We start from the raw sequence: 22,680 nt of genomic DNA, 5'->3' as shown, positions 1-22,680 counted from the left end.
ATGTCTGGGTTGAAATTTTGGATCCCTCATTAATTAGCTGTGTAACATTAGGCAAGTCAGTAACCCTCTCTGAAGCTGTTTCCTAATGTGTAGAAAAAGGTAACTTCTATGAAATAACACCAACAATCGAGGCAACAATCACCAGTGGTTACTTAAAACCAACAGAGGGAAGGTTGATGGGGAAGTTTATTATGGATTTATCCTACGGGAAACATCACTGATCAATCTTCACGTCACTAAAGGAGAACACCAGACATCATACACCTCGAAATGTCAGACAACAGGCAACAGAAGGCACAACAAAGCCTGTGATATATTCTGGCCCCTTAAAATCTGACCTAAATTTACCCAAGCGCCTGTATCTATCAACTTACTGGAAATATGGGGATTTAATTCTATTAAAATGAGATTCACAAGACAATCAAAATAAACTAATGCTGATAAAATGTCAGAAGGGTGCTTACTGGGGCAGGTATAGACTAGCAAGGGAAAAAAGGAAACGTTACGGGTTACTAGAAGTTTCTCTGTATTGATCTGGGTGGTGGCAAATATGTAAAGAATAATAAAACTATACTATTAAAATTAGTGTACTTTATATACTTTTTTATATGTATACAATACTTCAATTGTTTTAATGGAAAGTAAAAAAAAAAGCTCCAGCTGACTTTTCACCATTGTCTAGTGGTAGAAAGAAAAGAAGGGGTGGTTAGAGAATTAAAGCCAAGAGGAAGTGGTGGTGTACAGCACCTGGCTGCTACCTGTGGACCTCATGCTCCCATGGAACACCCCCTGCTGCAAAGAAGAGCTGGAGGGTGGGGAGAGCACAAGGCCTGGACCACTGGGAAATTAGGGTACTTATTAAAGAAATCTTATAAAGTGGCTGTCACAAGGATTTCCACACCAATAGGATATTGGCTACATTGTAAAAATGGGTTTTAATTTCACTTAAAGGATTTCAATAAGCCATCTCATCTATGCACCTGGACAAATTGGTGAAGTGAATTAGAAAGTAGCAGTCAAAGCTAAGGCAATGTTTACGGCTGGATACTTGTTGGAACAGACATCAGGAAGATTAGAACTTTGAGCATTGATGGAATATGTTTTGAAATGCCAGAAGGCAGTTTTGGAAACTGGGCTAATTATAGAAATATGTAAGGAGGAGCAAAATCTGTCTCCCACTCAACCTAGACCTTCATCCCCACTTTCACTCTCACCAGAGGAAGTGATTTGGACTGGCTCATGGAGACAGAGAAGTGTGCATTTTCAGTGTTTATCTTCCCAATGGTAGAGGTTCACCAGAAGTTTCAGAGAAAAGATATGTTCTGCTGATGCCATCTATGTATCAGACACATTCTTCCTGAGATCGACAGTCACAATGTTACACACAAATGGAAGGAAGTTGCATTCAATCCTGCAATACATTAAACTTAATACTCACACCTACTGTGAGAAAATCATTGCTCATAATGGTTCACTTGCCTAGTATGTTTCAGATCCATATTTAAGAAAAAGGCAAAGATAGAAAGTTTGCTGTTCTTCTGAGGAGAGACAAAAATTATCTTTTTAATTTCACTCTCATGAGATTTCCCTTTCAGTTATGAAAGAATTTAAATGTTTGGAGATCTAAGTTTTATCTTCTTTAGCCAGAAGGGTAACCCAGAAATTAGGAAAATAAATAGCTATATTCACAGACATGATGCATGACTATGTGAAATCTTCTGAAATCCTTGGAAGTACTAGTGAAGGAAGAACTCAATGAGATTTCGTGATACCAGAGGCAAAAAAGCTAGTTTTCCAAAATCTTCCCCTAGTGAGTGAAGAGTAAAATTTAACCCTTACAATAGGCATATGAGGTTAAGTGTTATTAATATCTTCTTTTTATATATGAGGGCACTGATGCATCACGAGGTCAAGAACCATTCCTATGATCAAGAGCCACTAGCAAGCAGCCTGGGATCTGATCCCAGGCAGTGCAACTCTAGAGCCCACAGTCTTAATACTCCCAGCTCGTGGTTGTGGTTTTGAGCAACTTCCTTTGAGTTGGCAGGTTCACTTCTTTTCTTTTTTTTTAAGTATTTGTTTATTTGGCTGTGCTGGGTCTTTGCTGTGGCATGCAGGGTCTTTAGTTGTGGCATGTGAACTCTTAATTGGAGCACGGAGGATCTAGTTCCCTGACCAGGAATGGAACCCAGGCCCTCTGCACTGGAAGCATGGAGTCTTAGCCATTGGAGCATCAGGGAAGGGCCAGCAGATTCAATTCTTAGCACTACTATTTACCAGTTGAATGAGTCTTGAACAAATTGCTGAAGTTCTTTGTGCCACAGTTTCCTCATCTATGAAATGGACCTAACAACAGCCTCTTTATAGAACGTCTTGGGAAAATTAGATGAGATCATAAATGTAGATGACCAGGTACACAAGAGCCATCTAACCAGAGTTAGCACCCCTCCTTCTCTGTCTGACATTCCCCTTCTTTTCATTCTCACTGCTGCTCAGCAAGTGGGAAACCTCTCATCCCACCTCTGAGGAAAATCAGGCCCTGACATAGCTCAGGGGAGGAGACTAAGCAGTTGCAGGAGCATGGGCACTACTGGGCCAATCTCTTGGTGTGCACTGAACATTTGCTAAATCCTTGAACATAAAATAGTTCATCCCAGCTCCCAAACTGTCCTCCCCTTGCTAGCATAACAAGCCTCCAAGGTGCACAGACTTTAGTTCCACAGCCACACCACTCCCTGATCCCATTTCAGAGGCTGGAACAAGAAAACTCACCTAATGCCCTGACGATTCGCATCAGGATTTCCCCCACTTTCATTCTGGTCTCCGGTGTGTGCCTGTCTTTACTGCTGTCATACTGAGCCAGCAGGCCAGGCAAGATTTTCTCAGGGTACACATCTGAGAGAAGGGCAACCCCTAGGGTTAAAAATAGAAAGAAAGGATTCATTACTGTTTAGCACTAAAAGGAAAATAAGCCCAGCCAGCTTGTGATGGGATGAACACAGAAGCATTTAAATCCACCTCTGTAATTCCACCAGCAAGAGCTGCCCTTCATTTCGAATGCATCATTGGTAGTGGAAAGAACATGGGTCTTAGAGTTCACACTCCTGGATTCTTCTGGTCTCAGCCCTATATGATCTCTAAGGTCACATTCAGCACTGACATTCTATGACCTATGGATTCTAGACTCTGGAAGCTGAAGCTAGATGATTACACAGCATAGCAGGGATCCACAGACAGACTCGATCAAATGCCCTGGAGGGAGTCTTTCGGGTCTGAGTCAGTAAGGTTCTAAGCCTAGTATCGCTCCTGCCAATCCATCAGCCTGGAGCACAGTAGTGCTTCCTATCTTTGCTGCAGTTCTTTACCCTAGAATGAGTTTTCTCTGTAAAACTGACAATGATGAGAGCAATTTCCATAAGGAAATAAGGAATGCAAATTCTGGGCATGATGAGGAATAGAGACTTATGCTTCCAGCTGAGTTTCCTGATCAGAAGGAGAGAAGATCCTGCTCCTGATTCCTCCTTCCTAGTACTTGCCGACACCCTCTCTCTTCATACAGCACACCTAGAGGTGGAATCTGCAGCAGTGGTAACATTATCTGAGCCCAGACCCATAGCAAGCAAACTTCACAGAGGTTGAGAGAAGAAGGGAGATAAGACTAAGACAGGACTAGAAATAAAAACCCTCGTCTCAAAGCTATATAAACACAAACTCCATTACTTTGGGGTGAGGGAAGGTTTGGGGAGAGGTTATGTACTTCTAAAGAACAGTGAAGAAAAAGAAACACCTGCAGGTGTTCTATCACTGATGTCATCACAAGGCCTAGTACATATTACAGATCTGAGGCAACCATAACTCCTCCTCCATCAGAAGTTCCCAACTCAGCAACTCCATGGATCTGTCTCCTTTTAAGAATACAGTTATACCTTTATAATGAAAATCGGTGGGGAAAGGGAATTTGCTCTAAAAAACTTTGATCTGTATCTAGCTTCTCTGAAAAATATATATTACCAGAGTCCCTTCTACTGTCATTTATGCCTAATTTTCTCTCACTAATCTTTAGCAGAGAAGTTATTTACTTTTGTGAGCATATCCTGCTGTATACTTCAAAACCAAATGAACTGGGATTGCCTTGGTAGTCTAGTGGTTAAGAATCTGCCTTCCGATGCAAGAGGTGCAGGTACGATCCCTGGTCAGGGAACGAAGGTCCCACGTGCCATAGAGCAACTAAGCCCACACACTACAACTAGAGAAGTCAGTGCACTGCAGCGAAGACCCAGTGCAGCCAAAATTAAGAAACAAAACAAAATCCAAGTGAGCTCTTGATTGTCTCTCTGTAGCAAACAGACTTTGGTTGCACATAGCATCTATTCTCTCTTCTGGTAGCGACACCTGTTGTTCCTTTAGGAAATACTCCTTCCCAAACTCAGTCTATGTTGTCTGAGTGGGGTGAATGACCCACTTTCTCTCTCTTCATATGTGAACAAACTCATATCAAGGGTGCCTTAGGATATTCCATCCCATCACCACCACAATGTCTGGTTCAGGCATGAGGAAAGAGACTCAATCCTAGAACCAATTTTGGAACTACTAGGGAAGATGAGCTCCTGGAGTTTGTGTGTTTGTGTGGATGGTTATTTTGGCTCTTTGTTTTCCTGTTTTTGCCTGTTGAAGTGATTAACCTGGAGCTCCCAGTGGCCATCATTGGGAGAAAGTCTGCCCCACAATGGTGTCAACAGAGGAGGGTCTAACCAATAGACGAAGGAGGAAAAGAGAACTGCATCATGCTTTGAGCCCCTGGATCCAATTATACTTCTACTCATTAGAACCTTAGGGTTCATAAGCCAATAAATATCCTTTTACGTTTATACCAGTTTGATTTTTTTTTTCACCCAAAGGAATCCTAATGTATCTTTCTTCAGATTAAAGAAACAAATCCAGGTTAAAAAATAAAGTTTCCCATAATGCTAGACTTGTAGTTCTATCAGGGAGCTTTAATTCTTTTAATCTTTCATAAAAAGGCTGCCGACAGCACAGTAGTTTCCTTGCTTCCCACAGTTTCAGGTTAGCGATTGTTTATCTTCCTGCTGGCCTGCTCCACTAAGGGCTGCCAAATGGCTCTCTGTTTGAATTTACCTTCTAGGATACAGTTGCTACCTATGAATTTATAAATCCCTAGAGAACATTGGTTCCTTCCTTACTCTTACATGAAGCAGTGAAGAGAATCACATACGATGGTTAAGACTACAGAACAATTTTTTTTTTTAAAGATAAGATTTTTAAAATTTTGACAACTGAGGAAACCTGGCCTTAACCTTCCTATGACCCTTGGTCCCTCCTTTGTAATCTGAAAAATGGGGTAATTTCTGGGTCAGTCCAGGCTTTAAGGAAATATGACACATCAATCCCTTTGGCAATAAGGACCAAATGATTGTGTGAGAGATACCTGTTCCTGCTCTGATCACAGGAAAATGACTAGGCATTTTGAGATGTGATGGAACAGATAAGATACATAGAAGGCAAAGGTGAATCAGATCTGGCAAGAGTTCATAAAAATGTTCTGATCTGTGTTTGGAGGCAAAGCATAGGATAAGGCAAATTAACCAACTGAAAAAATATTACTGAAAGTAATTATGCAACAAAACAGAGATAGTCTATTTTGTAAAACAACTGTTTATCCCCCCAAAGACTTTCATTACAAAGCCAGAAATGTATTCTGATCCAGTGTTGACTTCAAGATGATCCCTTAGCATACTGCTCAGTGATCTGCAGACCTTGGAAAGTCACGGTAGTTTAGGTCTCACTTTACACAGAGGGTTTTACATTGCAGGAAAGACAGTCTAATCCCAAATATCTTTGCTGACTAACTCTCTCCTGGAAATCCGCTAAGTCATCCCCACTTTAAAACTAACCTGACTTACTCTCCTGAGTAGATAACAACTTATCTCCCAAAATACCCACACCAACTTGGAAAACCACCTACTCACTTGAATTTCTGCTGAAAACTGTAAGAAACAGAAATGCCTGCATACTGTATGACTCTATTTACATAAAAATGTCCCAAATAGGCAAATCTGCAGACAGAAAGTGGATTTCGTGGTTGCTTAGGGTTGTGAGAGTTGGATAAGAAATAGAAACTGACTGCTAATGATATGGAATTTCATTTTGAAGAGATAAAAACATTCTAAAATTAATTACAATGATGGTTACACACACTGTGAGTATAATAAAAAGCACTGAATTGTATACTTTAAATGGGTGAATTGTATGAAATATGAATTATATCTCAAAGACCTGTTATTTAAAAACTGTAAGATTCATAAAACACAATAGCAAAAAAAAAAATCTGACTAAAAAATGAGCAGATGATCTGAATAGGCATTCTTCTAAAGAAGACAGACAGATGGCTAAGAGAGGCATGAAAAGATATTTATCATCACCAATCACCAGGGAAATATAAAACAAAACCACAATGAGATGCCATCTCACACCTGTCAGAAAGCTATTATCAAAGAGATAAGAAATAACAAGTGTTGGAGAAGATGTGGCAAAATGGGATTCTCACGTACTGTTGGTGGGAAGGTAAACTGGTATGACTACTATGGAAAACAGTATAGTGGTTCATGAAAAAATTAAAAATAGAGCTACCATAAGACCTAGCAATTCTACCCCTAGGCATTTATCTGAAGAATATAAAAACACAAACTCAAAAAGATATGTGCACTTCTATGTTCATTACAACACTGTTTCAATAGCCAAGACACAGAAACAATCTAAATGTCCATCAGTGGGTAAATGGACAAAGAAGACATTGGTAAATAAATACAATGCAATGGGTAATCCTCCATAAAAAGGAAAACTCTTAAATTTTCAACATGGATGGACCTATTGAGAGAACTATGTGAAGTAAAATAAGTCAGACACAGAAAGATATTTACAAGAAAACGAGAAGCTTTTAAAGAACTTTTATGGAATTAAATTCTAAGATCCATTGTTAAGTGAAATGCAAGGTGCAAAACAATGTGTATAAAAATTTAACAATTTGTGTACAAAGGGGAAATATTCATGAATAGTTCTGTAAAGATATACAAGAAACCAATGATATTGGTTCTTTCTAGGGAGAGAAAAGGAGTAACTAGAGGATATATAAGAGGGATTTTTTAACTCTGTATCTTTGTATTTCTTTTTAATTTTGAACCATGTAATGTATCAAACATAAATAAATAAAATATAAGTTAAAAATCTGTGCTAAGGGGCAAGGTCTTTTAAAATAGAACAGCCTCTTTTAGAGGTGAAATGTAAAAATAATTTTCAATCAGATGTAACAGAATGACCACAAGCATCTTCCCCCTGAAATCTCTCTACAGTTAACAGGCAAGGAGTAAAAAAGGAATAAACTCATAAACAAGAATGAAAAGAATATAGATATCAAAGGCTGAAGTAAGACATCCTGGAATGTGAAGTCAAGTGGGCCTTAGAAAGCATCACTACGAACAAAGCTAGTGGAGGTGATGGAATTCCAGTGGAGCTATTTCAAACCCTAAAAGATGATGCTGTGAAAGTGCTGCACTCAATATGCCAGCAGATTTGGAAAACTCAGCAGTGGCCACAGGACTGGAAAAGGTCAGTTTTCATTCCAATCCCAAAGAAAGGCAATGCCAAAGAATGCTCAAACTACTGCACAATTGCACTCATCTCACACGCTAGTAAAGTAATGTTCAAAATTCTCCAAGCCAGGCTTCAGCAATACATGAACTGTGAACTTCCAGATGTTCAAGCTGGTTTTAGAAAAGGCAGAGGAACCAGAGATCAAATTGCCAACATCTGCTGGATCATGGAAAAAGCAAGAGAGTTCCAGAAAAACATCTATTTCTGCTTTATTGACTATGCCAAACCCTTTGACTGTGTGGATCACCATAAACTGTGGAAAATTCTGAAAGAGATGGGAATACCAGACCATCTGACCTGCTTATTGAGAAACCTATATGCAAGTCAGGAAGCAACAGTTAGAACTGGCAACAGTTAGAACTGGAACAACAGACTGGTTCCAAATAGGAAAAGGAGTACGTCAAGGCTGTATATTGTCTCCCTGCTTATTTAACGTATATGCAGAGTACATCATGAGAAACGCTGGCCTGGAAGAAGCACAAGCTGGAATCAAGATTGCCGGGAAAAATATCAATCACCTCAGATATGCAGATGACACCACCCTTATGGCAGAAAGTGAAGAGGAACTAAAAAGCCTCTTGATGAAAGTGAAAGAGGAGAGTGAAAAAGTTGGCTTAAAGCTCAACATTCAGAAAACGAATATCATGGAATCCGGTCCCATCACTTCATGGCAAATCGATGGGGAAACAGTGGAAACAGTGCCAGACTTTATTTTTGGGGGCTCCAAAATCACTGCAGATGGTGACTGCAGCCATGAAATTAAAAGACACTTACTCCTTGGAAGGAAAGTTATGACAAACCTAGATAGCATATTGAAAAGCAGAGACATTACTTTGCCAACAAAGGTCTGTCTAGTCAAGGCTATGGTTTTTCCTGTGGTCATGTATGGATATGAGAGTTGGACTGTGAAGAAAGCTGAGCGCCAAAGAATTGATGCTTTTGAACTGTGGTGTTGGAGAAGACTCTTGAGAGTCCCTTGGACTGCAAGGAGATCCAACCAGTCCATTTTGAAGGAGATCAGCCCTGGGATTTCTTTGGAGGCAATGATGCTGAAGCTGAAACTCCAGTACTTTGGCCACCTCATGCGAAGAGTTGACTCACTGGAAAAGACTCTGATGCTGGGAGGGATTGGGGGCAGGAGGAGAAGGGGACGACAGAGGATAAGATGGCTTGATGGCATCACTGACTCGATGGATGCAAGTCTGAGTGAACTCCGAGAGATGGTGATGAACAGGGAGGCCTGGAATGCTGAGATTCATGGGGTCGCAAAGAGTTGGACACAACTGAGTGACTGAACTGAACTGAACTGATGGGTAAAGAGAAAAAAGATGGGACAAAATAATGACACACATTTGCTAGAGCTGTTGGATCATTTTGGGAAAAACAGCAATTATTTGATAGAAAACTAAGCAAATACACAAGAAAGGACAACTGAACTAGGCGTAGCCATGAATAATATTCATAGAGTTAGCAGCAAACACTGTCCAGTGATTTAGCCAAAAACTATGAAAGGGAAATGGTAGGAAGAGAAAGGACACAGGTATGTGTGTACGGGCATGTGTGTGCATGTGGATGTTAACCCTCCATCCAACCTACAGGAAATGAGTAGATAATGTGCAGAAATTTTAACATCGAGATCTGTGAGAGTTTTACGTATAAATATACTAGAACAAACTACTTAAGGTGGGTGGAGGGGATGATTATCACTGAGGACTAACTGTGAGGGGTAAGCTGGGAAGGAGACAAGCTTCTCCATTCTTCACAAAGGATGCCAAAGAAATTAACAGATACATACTAATTTAAAAAACTAGAGAAAAGGTAAAATGTATATTAACCTGGGAAGAAGCTCTAGTTTGAAACAACAATGATGATGAAGAGGTAATGCACAAGGAACTTTTCCTTCCGATTCCAAAAAGATAATCACCAGCCTGTGACTGTCCTCTCCTGCTGCAGCTCAAGGACACAAAGAGAAGAAAGGTTGACCCTGGAGAGAAGGAGACTGCTACCCTCTAGCAGATACTTCAGTTGTTACATTAGAGACTGCTCATTATGATGGAAATTAACAATCATTTCAGCTCCAAGAATCCAGGAAGCTGCACAAACTGGGGAAGTTGGTTATTAAATCAAGGAAGTATGGGGAACTCAACTGAATAGCCAGGTTGTCTTTCTAATTAGAGTAAATGATAATGTCTAGCATGCCAACATAATGTTCAGTTTCTCTAAAGCTCCAAAGTTGTGCTAAGTATGGACAAGCCCCAACACATTTATAAAGATTTAAGGTGAGTGTTACTCAGTCCTGAGGAAAAAAAGAAGGTTAGACTAATAAGTTGAAGATTTGTAAGAATGGCAGTATGGTACCTACAGTCTGCCTCTTTAAACCAAAATCTAAATATTATACTCAAAACACTAAAATCAGGCAAATATATTTACTTACATTGTTCTCTAATTCCCATTTTGGAAGGAAAAAAGCTATAATCTATATTTAGTGAAAGTTAACTGTAGTCAGAAGCCATTTGGATTATGAAATATTTACTTATTATAATAAATGAAAATCTTGTAGCAAAGACAGTAACAATTCTTAACGTTTAATAAGTGTTTTCAATATGCCAGGCATGGTCTTAAGCATTTTTTATGCCTTCATCTGTTTAATGCTTCCAACAATCCTTTGCAGTAGATGCTATTAATACTATCATTCCTAATTTTACTGTGGGAGAAGTTGAGGAACAAAGGGTGAAAAATATGATCACAGAGCTGCCATGTGACAAGAACAGGACTGCAAGCCCACATCTACTATCCCACCAAAAAAGTACCAGTTTTGCAAATCCTAACTGTAAAGACAGCAAATCATACATTTTCAAGTGTTTCTCAGCTATAAGATTTACTTTCTATTTGACTCCAAGGTCAGAGGAAGGAGAGGCACTCTGCCTCCTGTATGAACAGGCAGAATCCTCTTGGGTTCCAGTTGGGCTTCATAGGAACTGCTTTGTTCTTAATTGGTATATTTACTTATTTATATTTATCTCAATGTGGAAAAGGGAAGTAGCAATGTTAATGAAATTCACAAATGACTTTGACTTGAGATGCTGCTGACATTAGCGATAACAGAGGAGACCTACAGGGAAACTTGGATTTTAGTGAGTTTCTGTTTTTAATCAGTGATTCTCAAATATCTCCATGTCACTTCTTCATGGGCTACTGCAATTCCCCTAAATCTCTTATTCTACTACCCACCCCTCAAATAAATAAAACCCAAGTCAGCATCAAAAAACTTAGAATCTACCTTGTTAGGACTGCCTCTATCAATTACTTCTGGGTGATACAGAACGGAGCTGAGAAAAGTGAGCCTTAAGAACACGATGATCAAGGGCTCTATTGTAAGTACAGAAATAAAAACAAAGCTGCCCTAGTACTGACTGAAGGCATAAGTGAGGAAGGAAGGAAAACAGCAATTAGTGTTGCTTTGAGAGTAATCATTGCCCTGTGCATTCAGAGAAACTTGCATTTCAGCTGATCCTGGGTGAGAAAGAAGCAGGATGTTATTTATTGAGTTCTCTTTACGGTAGCTTTCAAACATTAACATTCTCTTTATGCCGTCAAAAGAAACAACTGCTGATAATATGAAGAGAGGGCCTTCTGATTTTCCAGAAAACAGTCTGTAGTTCTCTTTTAGCTGAATCTAGGCAAGAAACAGTTTTGGAAGACCCCCAAGCTAGGTGGTCCCAGTAGAGGGAGTACCACCTGATCTCCAGATTGATTTCTTTCTAAGTTTTCTACTGACATTTCACCTCAAACTTTGGCAAAGAGAAGCTGCAGAATCAGCAAAGCTGACTGATGCATAGGGTTCTCACTAGTGAGTCGAAGCCTCCCAGGGGAGTGATCACCTGGCCTGAAGCTCTAACAGGACATCGCTGATCTTTCTCATGATCCAGTGTCTTAAGGCTCGGAGATCTGCTCTGTGCGTTGGGTACCAAGCAGTGATAGAGCCAAGACAGAAACTCTTGAGTTCTCCCTTTTCTCCTTCAGTTGAACGTAGCAGATATCCTGATAAGATGATTAGATAAGTCTTTAGGTACTCTGGGCAAAGACTGGCTTAGAAAAAGTGACTGTTGTGAAATCAGTAACCATGACATGTAGGATATAAACGGTAGTTTCATACGGAAACCAGGCAGCGCTGCTATAAATTTGCCCTGATAAAATGCATATATATACTTAAACATCCTGCCTACAATCCTGGCAAGTGACCAGACCTTTAGTCAGGGCCCTCAGGTTAAAAATCACTCTGCTAAGCAGGGCATCTATAAACAGAGGAGAAAAGGAGAAGCCTTGAAAAACTATTTCCACAGTCAAAAGAACGTGACTTTTTCCCTCGACCATACATAAAAAATACATGGTCACTATAAAAGATTCAAATACTAGAGAAAAACTTAAGAAAAAAGTCACCCATGGATATATGGGAGGATTGAGGAATAAAGGCTGTGGGGAACCAGTCTCTTTTTAGGGTAATGAAAATGTTTTAAGATGGATTGTGGTAATAGATGTGCAACTCTGGATACACTCAAAGCTATTATATTACACACCTAAAAAAAAGCAAATGGTATGGTATGTGAATTATATCTCAATAAGCTGTCTTTAAAAAAAAAAAAAAACTTGAAACCTGAAATCAACATAAGCATTTTAGTGCCCTCTCATCCATACCTCACTCTTGTGAATAAATACACACATGCACACACACGCACACACATGTATACACACACACTTTTTATAGTGAACAATTCTGTTTTATTTTACAGTCTTCTTCTTCTGGGAAGATTTTGGGGGTGGTATTTATTCCCCCAGATGGCTTGGCTTTCACACTAGGTCATTTGGAGTTGTCTAACAATAATAATGAAAACTTTAATAGCAATACTATTATTTACATGGAGAAATGGTAAGGATTCTTTTCAATTTTACTTTCTTTAAAAAGAGGGGGAAAGGGGTCAATTAAAAAAATACAAATTGGTTACATAAGAGCATATAGAAGTAATCTGAAGCTATGGCATAAATCCTAAAGCTTGGAAAACAGCTTTAGAATAAAGGCAATGGAAATCATTCTTTCACACACTCGCACATTAACAGAGTTCTACTATGTGCCAGGTACTAAGTGTTACAAATGTAATACGACAGTGCCTATCTAGAGAGAGACAAATCAAACAATGATTACAAGACAGTGTGGTTAGTACAGAATTTTTGAGTGTAATGAGAACACAGGGAGAGAAAAGTGAAAGAAGGGTTTAGGAAGGGGTGGGGCTTCCTGGAGAAGGGGACAAATGAGCTATGAAAGCACAAGGTTCTTCACTTGGGTTCCTCAATTGCAAGCTGTCCCTGGGACCAAGAGCCATTTGCATAATTATTCATCGATGGAAAACATTTCATAGACCTTGTTAGACAGAATTAGTATAAGCACCTAACTCTTATTTATATTCTTAGGGTAGATTTCCCCAAAGACAAAGAACTGGCTCCAGGGGTATAAAAACATTTTCAAAGCTGCCTTTCTAAAATGTTGCAATTACTTTTCCTATCAATAGAGTTCAAGGGTGCCTATTTCACTACAATTGGCCAGCACTGAATATTCCTATCTTTAAAAAATCTGTTTTTTGAAATGGTGTAAAAAATTGTATTTCATTATTATTTTAATCTACATTTCTTTGCCTATTAGGAAAGTTCCTTAAACCTTTATTCCCTGGAGAAGGGAATGGCAACCCACTCCAGTGTTCTTGCCTGGAGAATCCCATGGACAGGGGAGCCTAAAATGCTACAGTCCATGAGGTCTCAAAGAGTGGGACACGACTGAGCAATTTCCACATTCCTCTACCATGAATTGCCTATTTTTTTAAATTATTTTTTTATTGAAGGATAATTGCTTTACAGAATTTTGTTGTTTTCTGTCAAACCTCAACATGAATCAGCCATAGGTATACATATATCCCTTCCCTTTTGAAACTCCCTCCCATCTCCCGCCCCATCCTACCCCTGTAGGTTGATACAGAGTCCCTGTTTGAGTTTCCTGAGCCATACAGCAAATTCCCGTTGGCTATCTATTTTACGTATGGTAATGTAAGTTTCCATGTTACTCTTTCCATACATCTCACCCTCTCCTCCCCTCTCCCCATGTCCATAAGTCTGTTCTCTATGTCTGTTTCTCCACTGCTGCTCTGTAAATAAATTCTCCAGTACCATTTTTCTAGATTCTGTATATATGCATTAGAATATGATACTAATTTTTCTCTTTCTGACTTCATTCTATATAATAGGTTCTAGGTTCATCCACCTCACTAGAACTGACACAAATGGATTCCTTTTTATGGTTGAGTAATATTCCACTGTGTATATGTACCACAACTTCTTTATCCATTCATCTGTCAATGCACATCTAGGTTGTTTCCATGTTCGAGCTATTGTACTTAGTACTGCAATGACAATGGGATACATGCATCTTTTTCAATTTTGGTTTCCTCAGAGTATATGCCTAGGGGTGGGGTTGCTCGGTGGTTTTATACCTAGTTTTCTAAGGAATCTCCGTACTGTCTTCCATTGTGGCTATATCAATTTACAGTCCCACCAACAGCGCAAAAGCATTCCTTTTTCTCCACACCCTCTCCAGCATTTACTGTTTGTAGACTTTTTGATGATGGCCATTCTGACCAGTGTGAGGTGGTATCTCACTGTGGTTTTGATTTGCATTTCTCTAATAATGAGCAACATTGAGCATCTGTTCATGTGTTTGTTAGCCAATCTGTATGTCTGCTTTGGAGAAATATCTGTTTAGGTCTTCTTACCACTTTTTGATTGGGTTGTTTTGTTTTTCTGGTATTGAGTTGTATGAGCTGCTTGTGTAATTTGGAAATTAATCCTTCGTCAGTTGCTTCATTGGCATTATTTTCTTCCATTCTGAGGGTTGTCTTTTCACCTTGCCTATAGTTTCCTTTGCTGTACAAAAGCTTTTAAGTTTAATCAGGTCCCACTTGTTTACTTTTGCTTTTATTTCCGTTACTCTAGGAGGTGAGTCATAGAGGATCTTGCTTTGATTTATGTCATTGAGTGTTCTGCCTGTTTTCCTCTAAGAGTTTTATAGTTTCTGGTCTTACATTTAGGTCTCTATTCCATTTTGAGTTTATCTTTGGAATGGTGTTAGGAAGTATTTAATTTCATTCTTTTACATGTAGCTGTCCAGTTTTCCCATTTATTGAAGAGGCTGTCTTTGCCCCATTGTATATTCTTGCCTCCTTTGTCAAAATGCATGGGTTTATTTCTGGGCTTTCTATCTTCTTCCATTGGTCTATGTTTCTGATTTCGTGCCAACACCATACTGTCTTGATGACTGTAGCTTTGTAGTATAATCTGAAGTCAGGAAGGTTGATTCCTCCAGCTCCATTCTTCTTTCTCGAGACTGCTTTGGCTATTTGGGGTCTTTTGTGTTTCCATATGAATTGTGAAATTTTTTGTTCTAGTTCTGTGAAAAATGCCACTAGTAATTTGATAGGGATTACACTGAATCTGTAGATTGCATTTGGTAGTATAGTCATTTTCACAATATTGATTCTTCCTACCCAGGAACATGGAATATCTCTCCATCTGTTTATATCGTCTTTGATTTTTCTCATTAGTGTCTTTTAATTTTCTGTGTACAGTTTCTTTGTCTACTTAGGTAAGCTTATTCCTAGATACTGAAATTTTTTTTTTTTTTTTTGCTGCAATGGTGAATGGGATTGATTCCTTAATTTTTCTTTCTGAATTTTCATTGTTAGCATACAAAAATGCAAGTGTTTCTGTGTATTGATTTTCCATCCTGCAACTTTGCTAAATTCACTAATTAGCTCTAGTAATTTTCTGATACAATCTTTAGGGGTTTCTATGTGCAGTATCATGTCATCAGCAAACAGTGAGAGCTTTACTTCTTTTCTGATCTGGATTTCTTTTATTTCTCTTTCTTCTCTGATTGCTGTAGCTGACTTCTAAAACCATGTTGAATAGTGGTAAAAGTGGACACCCTTGTCTTGTTCCTGATCTTAGGAGGAATGCTTTCAGTTTTTCACCACTGAGAATAATGTTTGCTGTAACCTCTCTTGGAGAATTTTGAGTATTACTTTACTAGCATGTGAGATGAGTGCAATTGTGCAGTAGTTTGAACATTCTTTGGCATTGCCTTTCTTCAGAATTGGAATGAAAAATGACCTTTTCCAGTCCTGTGGAGGCTGCTGAATTTTCTAAATTTGCTGGCATATTGAATGTGGCACTTTCACAGCATCATCTTTTAGGATTTGAAATAGCTCAACTGGAATTCCATCACCTCCACTAGCTTTGTTTATAGTGATGATTCCTATGAACAAAGGCTGGACTTTTGTGTGTGTTAAGATGTTGGAAGTAACACACACAAATTATTAAGTAACCAGGCTTCCTATACTCAAAGAAAAATAAGACAAGCTTGAAAATATCTTCAGGGATAGAAAAAAAACCAAATCTGATTCAGCAGATTTGAAAAATAAACCAAAGAAAATGTTAAAAATAAAGAGTAGGATAAAATTAAAACTTCAATGAATGAGTTTTACAGTAGTTTTACTCTCTCTTACACAGCTAAGAGAGAGTTAATGAACCAGAAGACAGAAAGGAAGACAGTATGCAGAATGCAGCACAGGGAGACAGTACTTAGTCTCTGGATGGATAAATCAAAAAGAAAAAATTAATAGATGTCATCTCGTAAAAGTTTAAAGCTCATTAATGTCAAAATAATTTAACCTTAATTGAAATGCAAAGTATAATTAAAGAAAAAAGATTTGCAATGAGAAGGAAAAATATAAACCAGCAGAGACAGAAAATAGATTTGCTGTTGCCTAGAGCAGGGAGCCTGGAAGGAAGGTAACTACAAAAATGAAGGCATAAACTAGAAACACAGAAGTCCAAATAAATGAAGAGGAAATAGGCAAATTACCTGAAAAAGAATTCAGAATAATGATAGTAAAGATCAAAAACCTTGAAAACAAAATGGAGACAATGCAAGAATCAATTAACAAAGACCTAGAAGAATTAAAGAATAAACATACAGAGACAAAGAACACAATTACTGAAATTAAAAATACTCTATCTAGAAGGAATCAATAGCAGAATATCTGAAACAGAAGAATGAATCAATGAGCTAGAAGATAAAATGGTAGAAACAACTACTGAAGAGCAGAACAAAGTAAAAAGAAAGGAAAGAATTGAGGACAATCTCAGAGACCTCTGGGACAATATCAAACACACCAACATTTGAACTACAGGGGTCCCAGAAGAAGAGGAGAAAAAGAAAAATAATTACTCTGTGCTGCATTCTGCATAATGTCTTCCTTTCTATCTTCTAGTTCATTAACTCTCTCTTAGCTGTGTCTATTGTAAAACTCATTCACTGAAGATCTAATTTTATCCTACTCTTTATTTTCTTTCTTTCCCAACATGGAAAAGGAAATAGTCAATCAAGTCCAAGAGGCACAAAGAGTCTCATACAGGGTAAATCTAAGGAGAAACATGCCAAGGCACATACTAATCAAACTAACAAAGACTAAACATAAAGAATATTAAAAGCAGAAAGGGAGAAGCAACAAGTAACATACAAGGGAAACCCCATATGCTTAACAGCTGATCTTTCAGCAGAAACTTTGCAGGCCAGAAGGGATGGCAGGATATATTTAAAGTACTGAAAGGGAAAAATCTACAACCAAGAATACTGAACCCAGTAAGGATCTCACTCAAAATTGATGGAGAAATAAAAAGCTTTTCAGACAAGCAAAAGTTAAGAGAATTCAGTATCACCAAATCAGCCTTACAACAAATGTTAAAGGGGCTTATATAGTCAAGAAATACAAGAGAAGAAAAAAGACCTACAAAATCAACCCCAAATAATTAAGAAAATGGCAATAGGACCATATATATCAATAATTACTTTAAATGTAAATGGACTAAGTGCTCCAACCAAAAGACACAGGCTGGATGAATGGATACAAAAACAAGACCCATATACATGCTGTCTACAAGAAACCCACTTCAAACCTCAAGACACATATAGACTGAAAGCGAGAGGATAGAAAAATATATTCCATGCAAATGGGAAGCAAAAGAAAGCTGGAGGAGTAGCAATCCTCTTATCAGACAAAATAGACCTTAAAATAAAGGTTACAAGAGATAAGGAAGGACACTACATAATGATCAAGGGATCAATCCCAGAGGAAGGGATAACAGTTGTATTTATGCACCCAATTTAAGAGCACCTCAGTACATAAGGCAAACACAGACATAAAAAGGAGAAACTGACAGTAACACAATAATAGTAGGAGACTTTAACTCCCCACTCACACCAATGGACAGATCATCAAACCAGAAAATTAATAAGGAAACACAGTCTTAAATGATACATTAGATTAGATGATATGGATCTCATTGATATCTTCAGGACATTCCATCCAAATGCAGAAGAATACACCTTCTCAAGTGCACGTGGAACATTCTCCAGTATAGACCACATCTTGGGTCACAAATCAAACCTCAGTAAATTTAAGAAAATTGAAATCATATCAACCATCTTCTCTGACCACAATACTATGACACTGGATATCAATTACATGAAAAAAACTGTAAGAAACACAAACACATAGAGATTAAACAACACGTTTCTAAATAACCAACAGGTTACTGAAACAATCAAAAGGGAAATCAAAAGATTTCTAGAAACAAATGACAATGAAAACACAACAACTCAAAACCTATGGGGTACAGCAAAAGCAGTTCTAAGAGAGAAGTTTATAGCAATACAATTCTAAATCAAGAAACAAGAAAAACATCGAACAGACAACCTAACTTTATACCTAAAACAACTGGAAAAAAAAGAACAAAAAACCCCAAGATTAGCAAAAGGAAAGAAATCATAAAGATGTGATCAGAAATAAAGGAAAAAGAAATGAAAGAAACAACAGTAAAGATTAATAAAACTAAAAGCTGGCTCTCTGAGAAGATAAACAAAATTGACAAGCCTTTAGCCAGACTCATCAATAAAAAAGAATCAAACCAACAAAATTAGAAATGAAAAAGGAGAGGTTAAACAGACAATGCAGAAATACAAAGGATTATAAGAGACTATTATGAACAACTATATGGCAATAAAATGGATAACCTAGAAGAAATGACAGATTCTTAGAAAAGTTCAATCTTCCAAGACTGAACCAAGAAGAAATAGAAATTATGAACAACCCAATTACAAGCACTGAAATTGAAGCTATGATCAAAAATCTCCCAAAAAACAAAAGCCCAGAATCAGATGGCTTAACAGGAGAATTCTATCAAACATTTAGAGAAGAGCTAATGCCTATCCTTCTAAAACTCTTTCAAAAAACTGTAGAGGAAGGAACACTTCCAAACTCGTTCTATGAGGCCACCATCACCCTGATACCAAAAACAGACAGAGACAACACAAAAAAAGAAAACTACAGGCCAATATCACTGATGAACATAGATGCAAAAATCCTCCCAACAAAATTTTAGCAAACAGAATTCAGCAACACATCTAAAAGCTCATATACCATGATCAAGTTGGGTTTATTCAATTAGGACTCTTCAATATGTGAAAATCAATCAATGTAATACATCATATTAACAAATTGAAAGATAAAAACCATATGATAATCTCAATAGATGCAGAAAAAGCCTTTGACAAAATTCAGCACCCATTTATGATTAAAACTTTTCATAAAATGGGCATAGAAGGAACCTACCTCAACACAGTAAAGGCCATACATGATAAGCCTATAGCAAACATTATTCTCAATGGTCAAAAACTGAAAGCATTTGAAAGCATTCTCTCTAAGATCAGGAACAAAACAAGGGTGGCCACTTTCACCATCATTACTCAATATAGTTTTAGAAGTCCTAGCTACAGTAATCAGAGAAAAAAAAAGAAATAAAAGGAATCCGGATTGGAAAAGAAGAAGTAAGGCTTGCACTGTTTGCAGATGACATGATACTGTACACAGAAACCCCTAAAGATAGTATCAGAAAATTACTAGAGCTAATCAGTGAATTTGCGTTTGAACTGTGGTGCTGGAGATGACTCTTGAGAGTCCCTTGGACTGCAAGCAGATCAAACCAGTCCATCCTAAAAGAAATCAGTTCTGAATATTTATTGGAAGAACTGATGTTGAGGCTGAAACTCCCAATACTTTGGTCACCCGATGCAAAGAACTGACTCCTTGGAAAAGACCCTGATGCTGGGAAAGATTGAAGGCAGGAGGAGAAGGGGATAACAGAGGATGAGATGGTTGAATGGCATCACTGACTTCACGGACATGGGTTTGAGCAACCTCCGGGAGCTGATGATGGACAGGGAAGCCTGGTGAGCTGCAGTCCATGGGGTCGGAAAGAGTTGGACACGACAGAGTGAATGAATTGAGCTGAACTTAAGTCCAACATCCGAAGTCTTCTGGGGCATTGTTTCCTTGTGCTTGGCTATTTTGTGACTATGTTCTAATTATTATACATAACTAAATATATAATAATTATTTTGAGAGAAGGAATGGGTAGTTATTGCTTAATAGTTAAGAGTTTCTGGGTGGGCTGATGAAAAAGTTTTGGAAATAGAAGTGACACAACATTGTAGATATATTTAATGTCGCTAAATTGTACATTTAAAGATGGTTAGAATAGCAAATTTTATAATAAATTTACCATAATAAAATGTTTAATCATTAAAAATTAAAAAATTATTATAAGGATTCTTTCGGGTCTAGGGTGACGGTCCCTTCTTCTATAGAGATATGCTTTTTTGTAAGACATCCACAGACACCGAGTATATAAATATTTAAAATTCTAATTCCCAGTTTGAACTTTCCTGAATCCCAGTAATACAAATCTGCAAGAGAGGTGGACCATTTTGGGATTACAATCTCTCCAGTGACAAGACAATGCCCTTCCCAGTCCCTGGGGATAAGGTGAAGGAATACCATTTTCACTTTTTATTCACCTGAAGGTGTATTCCTTTGGGATCTAAGTAAGCTTAAAGCTAGAGGTCTTCTATTAGACTCCCCATTTCAAGTTGGGACTAGCCAGGCTTTCATTTCTACAGGTCTGACCTTCAAGAGCAGGAAACTAAAACTTAATTTCAGCAAATGCCCTGAGGGCAAATGCAGGTTCTTAAGTTCCATTTACCTTTTAGGATCTTGCTTTCTCTTAAGAACACACTCCAGTATTCCGGCCTGGAGGATTCCATGGACTGTAGCGTCCATGGGGCTGCAAAGAGTCAGACATGACTGAGCCACTTTCACTTTCTCTTCAGATGCTGGCTTGGTAATTCACTGTTTTCTCATTAGCTCTTTTATGCTTTTAAAGTGTCTTAAATATGTTAACCTGAATAAAATTGTTTCAGCTGAGGTATCTCATCATGGGACATCATTGACTCAATGGACATAAGTTTGCGCAAACTCCAGGAGATAGTGAAGGACAGGGAAGCCTGGTGCACTTCAGTTCATGGGGTCCCAGAGTTGCACATGACTGAGCAACTGAACAACAATATCTCATCATTGGCTTCCCTGATAAAAAATCTACCTGTCAATGCAGGAGACACAAGAGATGTGGGTTTGATCCCTGGGTCAGGAAGAGCCGCTAGAGGAGGAAATGGCAACCTGCTCCAGTCTTCTTGCCTAGAAAATTCCTTAGATAGGAGCCTGGTGGGCTACAGTACAGGAGGTCACAAAGAGTCTGAGCACATACTGAGCATACATCTCACTATTATTGGAAATGGAAGACAGAACTGTATTTTCTTCTGGATTTTTGTCTAGTCTGAATAGAAGATTTAATGTTTTAACACACCTGACAAACATGGTACATATTGAGGTTTCTTTGTTGTTAGTAACAGTTAGCATGTAAGATTTTCCATTTATCAAATCTGTCATCCTAAACAAGTGATAGTGCCTTTCCTTTATACTGCTATCTCACTGAGCTTAACCTGAAGTTATTTTCACATTTTTCACACACAATTTTTGACCCACTCAACAACCTAACAAGTGTCACATACAAAAACTTCTAAAATGAACTGATGAAAGACCAAACACACGGTGCCACTAGAGAATCACTTAAGAGCAAAGCAGGGTAGCTCTATGAGCTATAGTTTTCCTTTTATGTCCTTGTTATGAATAGCATCTAGATAGACATATCTGGACAAAATTTTGCTTCTATTTTAACCATTTGGTCGCTCAGCTGCAAGACAAGAAATAATAGATAGATTCAATTTTATCTAATTAGTATTCCTCAACTTAGTAATTCTGAAAACTGAATCACTTTGCAACCTAAATATAGAAAAGTTATTATTATGGTCTGGTTCCTAAGCAACCATTTCATTAAGAAAAGCTCCACTTGGGAAAAACATCTGTTTGTCAGTAAGGTTTCTGCTGTTATCATATAATTTCACAGTGAAAAAGCCATGGTCACCCTGTGCCTTAGTAATCCTTAGTTGTGAAAAGGTCAGCAGAGGGTACTATAACAGAGAGCCATCTGTTTCAATCTGGGACAGTCCCTGAAACTTGTTACCAGCTTTCCTAAACCACCACATAATTTAAAGGCCATTATCCTCTGGTTATAAAAGCAATAAATGTTCATGCTAGAGAACATGAAACCTGTAAGAAAAAGGGCACAAAGAAAACAAAAGTCATTTGAGTTTTTGATGCCTTCATATTAGATCTCACTTGAAAAATGTATTCTGCTGCTATAAAAAAAAAACTGAAACCCACTGACCTAAAATAACTCCATATGTTTTTGCCTTTGTCATCTGCAATAAGAGTATTTTTTGTAACGTTTGGGGGCTGTGTGTTGGACAACTGAACTGAGAGATTTCTACAGACAGTCAAACATTCAGTCACAATCTGACGGGGTGAGAAGGTGATGAAAGTTATGTGCCACACGACATATCACATGTGACACAGATTATAAAACGTCCGTCAGGTCACATAGATGGCCTAGGAC

At 38.1% G+C, this 22,680-nt stretch overlaps 1 protein-coding gene across 1 annotated transcript in view; it reads right to left on the bottom strand.

The window, feature by feature from the left end:
* The window catches only part of TANGO6 (transport and golgi organization 6 homolog), a 179,988-nt gene that overhangs the window by 81,449 nt on the left and 75,859 nt on the right, over positions 1-22,680 (bottom strand). Inside the window, exon 15 of the mRNA XM_052656048.1 lies at positions 2,773-2,913. Coding sequence (XP_052512008.1) covers positions 2,773-2,913 — 141 coding nt within the window. The remainder of the gene's footprint in view (positions 1-2,772; positions 2,914-22,680) is intronic.

Source organism: Budorcas taxicolor, chromosome 18 (genome assembly GCF_023091745.1).
Source record: "Budorcas taxicolor isolate Tak-1 chromosome 18, Takin1.1, whole genome shotgun sequence".
NCBI lineage: Eukaryota > Metazoa > Chordata > Mammalia > Artiodactyla > Bovidae > Budorcas > Budorcas taxicolor.
This window is presented reverse-complemented; position numbering and strand designations above follow the sequence as displayed.